Source organism: Lagopus muta, chromosome 6, assembly GCF_023343835.1.
Source record: "Lagopus muta isolate bLagMut1 chromosome 6, bLagMut1 primary, whole genome shotgun sequence".
Lineage (NCBI taxonomy): Eukaryota > Metazoa > Chordata > Aves > Galliformes > Phasianidae > Lagopus > Lagopus muta.
In genome coordinates this window covers 5,942,186-5,951,044 of record NC_064438.1, presented here as the reverse complement: position 1 = coordinate 5,951,044, position 8,859 = coordinate 5,942,186, and the positions used below count along the sequence as shown (strand labels likewise).

General features: G+C 45.5%; 1 protein-coding gene across 1 annotated transcript; it reads left to right on the top strand.

The window, feature by feature from the left end:
• The first annotated feature begins 1,192 nt into the window (after positions 1-1,192).
• CHST14 (carbohydrate sulfotransferase 14) lies at positions 1,193-3,590 on the top strand. The gene has a single exon (XM_048947309.1). The coding sequence runs from the start codon at positions 1,281-1,283 to the stop codon at positions 2,352-2,354; it is 1,074 nt and encodes a 357-aa protein (XP_048803266.1). The 5' UTR covers positions 1,193-1,280; the 3' UTR covers positions 2,355-3,590.
• The last annotated feature ends 5,269 nt before the right edge of the window (positions 3,591-8,859 follow it).

Genomic DNA, 8,859 nt, shown 5'->3' with positions numbered 1-8,859 from the left:
CATTGAAAATAGCATAGTGCCTTTACCAGAGTTAAATTTGATCAGTCTTCCTGCTTTCCATTCAGGGCTGGTTTGCGTCTCTGTGCCACAGGTAACTCACAGTGACACAGCTTCAATTTATGCTGGAATTGAGATCAGAATTGAGATGATTGGACCTACTCTCTGAAATCACATCAGGAACCTGATTACAGATAGCACAGGTTTACAGGTGCCCTGCTGACTGCAGTGTGGAATATATGTTATCTTCCTAAAGCCAATGCTATATTTACAATGAGATAAAACTAAAATGTAAAAATAATCTAGCTTCAGGCTCTCACGCTTTGCTACAAATGCTTTGTCTGCCTTGGCCGACAAAATGCTCTTGGCTTCTGATCAAAGAAAACTAAGTGGAAGCCGCTTTCTCTTGATGTTAAGAAAGCTTTTGACAGAGAGAGTCCCTGGAAGCCTTGCTAAGCAGAGCAAGCGTGGTGGTATGCTCTGGAAGCACACTGAAAGAAAATACGCTGAACAATGCACCTATGGCGTGATTTCTCCTCCAGAAAGGGCTGTGTTTAGACCAGCTACAAAGATGCAGTCTACTGTTACCTGCTGTTAGGGCTGCCTGTGTGGCTCTTATTGCCCTCTCTGGTTACAGCTTACCTGTTTTAGGGCTTAGGCAGGGTTGTGTAAGGAGGACTTCAGCTCTACTCACTTGGCCAAGGTCAAGGATGAGCCTCTGAGGAATTACTTGCAGAAGTCTGGGGAGCTGCTGGCCTTCCATTTGCGGGTGGTGGCACATCTGTTCTCAGCTGTGTTCAGAACACGAGGTATTAAATCACTTTCACCCTTTAGCTGCTGAAACCATGCAAATAACAACACGTTAAAGGGTTAAACAAAGTGCGGCATAACAATTAATGGAATCTTAGCATCATCAAGGCTGGGAAAGACCTCCGAGACCATTGCGTACAACCCCACCCCCACCACACGTCCTTCAGTGCCGCTTCTCCACGCGCTGATGGACTGGCAGACTGGCCCAATCAGGGGTGCTGTGCAAGATGCACCTACAGCCATCCGGCCGGCGGAGCCGGACCTGCCGCGGCAGGGAGAGGGGGAGGGAGGGAGAGGAAAGGGGGTGAGGGCGGGCGGCGGGGCGGGGACGCCGCGAAATGGCCGCCAGCCCCCAGCCCGCCCCTGAGGCCGTCACTGCCGGCCGCCGCCCCGCCTCGCCCTCCCTCCCCGCTGCCGGTCTTCTTCCCCGGCATGCGGAGCGGCGGTGGCTGAGGCGCGGCGCCTCCGAGGCCATGTCGCCGCGGGCCGCCTTTCCCGGGGAGGTGCGGCGGGCGGCCGCCTCGGCGTGCAGCCGATCCCGCCTGCGGAGCGGCAGCACCGTGCTGCTGCCCTCCATGCTGATGTTCGGCGTCATCCTGGCCTCCAGCGGTCTGCTCTTGATGATCGAGAAGGGCATCCTGGCCGAGGTGAAGCCGCTCCCGTTGCACCCGGCGGCCGGGGAGGTTTCCCGGCGGGTGGAGACTCATGGAGGAGATCTGGAGCATGAGGTGCTGCGGGACATCCGCAACCGCACCATCCGCTCGGTGTGCGGGCAGCGGGCCATGCCCCGCAGCGTCTGGCAGCTGCCGGCTGGGCAGCGGCGGACGGTCCTCCGTCACCTCCTGGTCAGCGATAAGTACCGCTTCCTCTACTGCTACGTGCCCAAGGTGGCCTGCTCCAACTGGAAGCGCATCCTGAAGGTGCTGGATGGGGCGCTGGAGAGCGTCAATGTCAAGCTGAAGATGGACCACAAGAGCGACCTGGTGTTCCTGGGGGACATGACGCCTGATGAGATCAACTACCGCCTGAAGAACTACTACAAGTTTGTCTTTGTGAGGAACCCGGCCGAGAGGCTGCTGTCGGCCTACAGGAATAAGTTTGGGGAGATCAAGGAGTACCAGCAGAAGTATGGGGTGGAAATAGTCAGACGGTATCGAAAGAATGGGGGGAAGTCGGCAGGCGACGACGTGACCTTCTCCGAGTTTCTCCGCTACTTGCTGGACGAAGAGGTGGAGAGGATGAATGAGCACTGGATGCCCATCTACAACCTGTGCCAACCCTGTGCCGTGCGATATGACTTCATCGGTTCCTATGAGTGGCTGAATGAGGACGCCAATCGTGTCCTGGAGGAAGTTCAGGCTCCGTCCTTCATCCGCTTCCCAGAAAGGCAGTCATGGTACAAGCCGGTGACGGCAGAAACACTCCATTACTACCTGTGCAACACCCAGCGCAGGCTGATAAAAGAACTGCTCCCAAAGTACATCCTGGATTTCACTCTCTTTGCCTATCCCCTTCCAAACATCACCAGCGAATTCTGCAGGCAGTGAGGTGGATTTTTGCTTTAGGATCTGGAGTAAATTCTGCAAGGTTTAGCTAAGACAGCGGTGGAGTCTTGCTGCAGGGCAGGGGAAGTTCAGATTGGATACTAGGAGACATTTCTTCTCTGAAAGAGCCATCAGGCACTGGAACAGTCTGGCCAGGGAGGTGGTAGAGTCACCACCCCTGGAGGTGTCCAAGAAACATTTAGATGTTGTCCTAAGGGGCATGGTTTAGTGAGGAAATACTGGTGCTAGGTGTACAGTTGGACTGGATGAACTTGCTGGTCTTTTCCAACCTTGGTGATTCTATACATAATTTCATAACTTCATAATTCTAAAGCACTCTTAATATAATTTTATATATTGCCTTTTCTACTAGAATACTTTTTGTATTATTCCAGTTCAAAGATGTACATATGCCGCTGACTTGAGCACAACAGCTTTTGTAAATCTATTTTTGCTGCAAATTCTTTTTATGATGCAACACAGAAAACTTCCATAAAGAAATCAAGAGGTAGACATATTTTAAGTACTCTTCTTCCCTTTTTTGTATCTTTAGTACTACATGGTGCACAGCTGCATCAATTGTTGTATAGTTGCTGATGCACTTAAAGCACTGTTAAATGTGGTCTTAGGTTAGACAGGAGGTGGTTTTTCAGGTAGAAGTAGAAGACATATAAACTTGGGCTTATTTTTCTTTTATTTTCTCACCTGGTTAGATGGGTTGGCTTTTTTGTTGCTTTTTTTTTTCCTAGTGACAGCAATAATAATTCTTGTTTGTTTTTTAAGTCATCAACCATTGAAATAGAACTAGCATAAAAAAAAACCTTATTTTGCATAACCTGAGGTATGAAAATGCAGGATATTCACCCAGTGTGATGTTATCAGGTGAGACATCAAGCCATAACAGTTTGTTCTTCTCTTTCTCTTTGAAATAAAGCAATACAGGGTTCCAATAATATCAAAACCCATCATGGCACTTAAAGCAGAAAAGAATAAAGACTGACTCAAGTTGTGGCAGCTCACAGCCTCAGTCACTGCCTGTGTGCCCACACACATTGAACCGTGGAAGATCTCTGGCCATGTTTGAAACAGCAGCAATTTGGGGTTTAGTTCTCCTTTTCTGGAAGTGCACACTGTTTGTATTTAATTATGATTGTTGAGTTTTAAAAGTTTGAGAGGTACTGGGCATGTTGTTCTGGGGGGCTGTGTCCTCCTTTTTAATAAAGTTTTTATATGAACGAGTCTCTTGCTTTATGCTTTTTTTTTTCCAATGTTAATCTTTATTTTCATTCTCAGCATAAAAGTATGACAAATAGGCAATTCCTGCCTTGGAAAGAAACTCATCCAATCCAGAGGGTGAAACAATTCCATGGCACAGGCAATGAGATGAAAAGCAGCAGCAGAATAGGCCTCTAATTGCTGTGGAGTTGGAAGGTGGATTACAGCAGGGACTTAGTGGAGTAATCCACCTTTTTGGGAGAAGGAAAGCTAAGAGGTTTCTGTCTTTTTTTTAAAAAAAGCTTGCTGAAATTGCCTGGAAGGAGAGCATGGAGACACATCCAAGTGAACTCAAAGTGGAGGGATGAAAAATCCCACCGAGGGCAATTGGCCAAAGTAAATTAATAGATTTATTCCTGGCAAAGCTACCACCGCCTCTGCTGAAGTGAATTCAGTCTGACCTTCAGGTCTGCCTAACTAGGAGTAAGTTGGTTGGACTTCAATGTCTTTGTGAGGAGTATTTCCTATTTGTTTTGCAGCTGGGCTTTTAATTAAAAGATTATTTATCAGTAATATTAAAGGCTCAGGCTGCTTGTTTATCTGCTGTACTTTCTGTTCCCTGTATTCATATTTTTAGTCTCTTGTCTCCTTAATCTAATGTATTGCATTCAGGCATTTTGTGGAGCCTTTATGTAATTAATTGCCTTTTTCTCTGTAAAGAAGAGCAGACAGCCTTCTCCCAGCTCCTTATACTCTCCCATGAGGAAGATTTTAATGAGGGCAAAATCTGCAGAACCTCTTTGGTTGAGCAGAGATTTGTCCCATACCTGGGAAAGTGTGGCATCTTGCAGGCTGCTGAATGCAAGCATGAAAAATAAGTTAGGCTTCCATTAATAATAATTCATTTTATCCATAGCCAAAAGTTTCTAGAGAAGTCTTTTTTTAATTAAAAAAAAAAAAAATCTCAGCAGCAGTGCCATTTTTTTTTTTTTAAATCAGGCATTTCTCTGGTGTAGATTGAGTCCTGAGCAAATTCCACAAGGACCCAGAGAGAGGAGAAAACGCATGCAAAAGCAGCAAGAAGGGCTTCAGCTCAGTATATAATCAATGAATATTAAGATGCTATAATCACAAAATAAACAAGAGAGTTTGGCAAAACAGACAATGATAACAAAAAGAGAATAGATAGAAAGCTTACCTGTATCCTGGGCTCACTCACAGAACTCCAGCAGAGCCAGCTCTTCAATAGGTCTAGGAGGGGTGCAGCCAGGCAGCACAGGTGAAGTCAATTCACCTGTGCTCCTGTGGCTGACTCATTGCTCACCTCAGGTGATCAATCAGAGGTTCAGGCTGTGACTCAGCAGTTCCCATACAGCTCAGGTACACACTGAGGAAGTAATTATAAACCTAGCAGTTGTCTTTGATTGAATGCGTTTTCCATTTTTTCTACTTTGTCACGTTTGCAGTCACCCAGCAGAATAAAAAGACTGAAAAGATGATGGCTTTACCTTTTGAGTTTCTCTCGTTGTTGTTGTTCTGTATTAATCCCCAACACTGTATGGAATGCCCCCCAACTTTCCCAGATCTACAATTGGAGATTTTGGCACTAGAGTTTTGTCACTGCATTTCTCTCAGTTGATTTTCCTGATTTCATATTGAACTCTGGTGATTCTTGGACCCGCTGATCCAGTCCTGTCTCTGTAAGTCTTCAAGAATTGTGGATGTGTAGCACTGAGGAAGGTGGGGATGGATTCAGGCTCTACTTGATGATCTTAGAGGTCTTTTCCAACCTTAATGGTTCTATGATTCTATTTAGGGACATAGGTTAGTGGGCATGGTGGTCTTGGGTTGACTGTTGGACTTGATGACCTTAGAGGTCTTCTCCAACCTTAACAATTCTGTGATTTCTACCAAACTTGAGAGAAGAATCGTGGAAGGAAAAAGACCCAACAGCAAGGAAGTGACATGTTGCAAAGCTTCACAAACTGCTGTAGCTTACCTGTTCCCAGTTCTCATCTTTGCTATTGCTCTCTTGGGCTGGAAGTACCTGCAGGCCCTGGTCATTTCATGGAAGAATCTGAACCATGCTGCTTGAACTGAGGTTGAAAGAAGAGAAATACTGGTGCTGTAATTCATCCACTTTTAATAACATAAGATAAACATATGTGAATGATACTGCTCAGCTTGAAATCACAGAGAATTCCCTGTTCATCCAGGCAAGTGTTTATGCTCTGTTAATTTGTATGATATTTTTCTGCTTTAGGAATTCACTGTAGGTCAAGACTTAAAAACATATAACATTGTGTGTCTACACACAATCTAAAAGAGCATCGTGTTCCCCTGCACAAAGTACTAAAGCCAGTCAGTTGCAGCCTGTCATGGTGATATTGTGTATTGGTTTGCTGGGTTATTTCTCATAGTTAAGAACACTCAACATTGACTTTCTGATGTAAGTGATCCTTCTGTGAAACAAGACTCATGTATCCTGTTGCTTCATGGAGGAAGACCTCAATGTCTGAATTGATGGGAGAAGGAAGGGCCCTGCTTTCCAGTGTTTCACCAGCTGAGAGCTATAGGAAGTCCATCCCTGCTCCATATTGCTTAAATGATTACTGTGTGTCCCTGAGCCAACTTTCTGAATACTTTCCACGTTGCACTAGGACTGCAGCAAGAAGGAAGAAGTAAGCTGCCTGGTTCTAGCATTCAGAGCTGCTGCTTTGACTTCCCCCTTGGAGAAGGGCAATCACAATCCCTCATTGTTTCAAAGTCTCGTTTCACATAATGTCTTGCTGATTCCAGCGCTAGGAGGTCTGGAAAGCCTCATTTCAGCATAGTTTAAGCTGTTTGCTAAAGCTTGAGGATTTCACATCAGGCAGAAGAAATGGCTTTGGCCCCAGTGACCTGGCAAAGATGCAACAGCACTGCAGAGCCAGCACTGGTGACAGGCAGCACTTGCTGAGCCAACAATTGGCAGCTGCAGCCTGGGCACTTCATATTTCTAACCGACTGCATTGAAGCCGGCCACTTGCAAAAGAGAAGAGTTTTATGTGTATTCCCTCTGGTCGCTGCAGCTGAGCTCCAGTGCTACATCAGATTTTTTCCTCTTTCCTGTTGGCTTTTATTCCTGTTGCTTTTGCAGAAATAAATAACTTCCTTGACAGGCTCTGGTGGTGAAATAAGTGCACGCACACTGCCAGTCTCCTTGCTGGCTACTAGCCATACCCCTGTGTCTAATAGGAATAAAGCTGTGGATGATTGTTTCGGTGTCTGTACAAGGCAGAAAAACAGATTTACTTCTCCTCTTTGTTTTCATTCATTTATTATTATTTGTTGTTGTAATAATATTAATATTAATATGAGTCTGAGGTATATTCTAGCCTTGTAATAATTCTTAATCCTTAGGGTTTATCAGCCTATTAGTCGTGCATCTTATTTCTGGGAACCCAAATTCTATTGAAAAAGCTCCTTATAATCAGATATTCCCATGATACAGAGGCTCACACCTATGATCTCATGGACTTTTGGAGGGGCTTATTCAGTTGCACGTGTTTTGGTAGCAGGGATAGAAGCTCAAGTCAAACTTGGATGGTATCATCCTTTGGGAGAAGAAATACCCGTCTTCTAGTAGGAAGCAGGGAAAAACTGCTTCAGGTGAGGCCTTGGGAGCAAAAATTCAGGATGAGGCCATTGGGATCCTCTAGGCTGAGATTTGCAGGGGGCTTACAGTATTCCCATTAGTGAATGAACTAGGTGTGAACTTGTGTCCTCATATCCCATCAAAGAGCTAGGGAAGGCAGGACAGCTAATTCGCAGAAAATATTTATCATTTATCAATAATGACAGCTCATGCTAGGCAGAAGCAATGAGCCTCATACTCTCAGGCTATGTTTTTCATTTCACCAAGTGCTCAGCATCACCCTACATGCAGATTTATTCCTCTGGATGGGGCTTGAATAGGTGGATTCACTCAAAAGCAGCCTTACAATGAAACATCTGCCCAACAATGCTCCCATTGTTTGAGAAATTATATGGAGCAGTTGGGAAATTACAAGTTTGTGGCTCAAACTCTTTCTCACTGTCTATCAATTGAGTTTGGTGGTAGACCAAGCCCTGAGGTATTGCCCTCGCTTTCTCATTGAGACAGGGCAGTTCTTAAAATTAAGCAATGAGCTCCAAAGAGGAAGTTTTTGGGAGTGGCTATCCCCCATTATGAAATCTGTGGGAATGCTGGGATTTTCAAGAGCAACCTCTGGATGTTCTGGATTTCAGTATTTGTGTGTTTTACTTGGATACTTGGTCTTCCCCAGGTTGGCATTAAGTAATAAATGAACGTCCTGGTTTCAAGTGAAATGCAGCCATTTTGTGGCCTTGTGAAGTGAAAGGATGGAGAAAAGCTCTTTTATCTCCTGTGATATTCCTGAGGGTGGAAGAGGGAACAGAAGGAATGGGGACTGCAGTCATGCTCTCCCTGATGCTGGAAGGAAGGCAATAACGAAGTCCCCATAAAAATGTAATGGCAAGGAGAGAATCTCAGCTCTGGGAGAGAGAAATGTCCCACAGTAATGGCAAGAACAGGAGAGGGGATTCAAGTTACATGCAGAATACTATACACTTCAAGGTAGCTGCATTACATTGCTTCTTTTAGGCCATCTCCTATTGACAGAAACCTCACAGCAAGAAATTAAGGGTATTTTTGTTTAAAAAAAAAAAAAATCCCACTGGTTGTAATCATGCCTGCCTTTCCTTTGCAGCTAGTTCTGATGGCCTGCTGAGCATCATTGATTAGCATTTGGGTATCAGTGGCCAGATGAGACAATTAGAAAAGAGTAGAAGTATAAGAGCTCCTGCTTTCTCCCTGCTAAATGGCAGAATCTGAGCATTAAATGGGGACGGGTGGATGGGTCTGTGCATGGGGACAGTTGGCTCTGAGCTGTGAGCAGTCCCCACCAGATGCTGGAGGACTGCCTGGCTTCCCAGCTCTTAATGAGCTCCTTGCTCCCAGCAGGAGGGATCAGTGCAGCCCCATGTGAAGCTCTTGGTTAGGATTGCATCACGTCCTGTGGCAAAGGGCTTTTAATCAGCACTGGAAAGGGATTTAGAGAAGCAATGTCGGGCAGGTCAGGCATAGGGCAGCCTGGGGACTCAGTCTGTTTCAACTCCTCAGAAAAAAAAATTCTTTTGATTTCTTTCCAATCCTTCACATAAAACGACTATAGGGCAGATTTTGGCCCAGAGCTCTGCTGATGGATGAGCCGTTTTGTCAAGAAACAAGACTGACTGCAGCAGCTGCTTG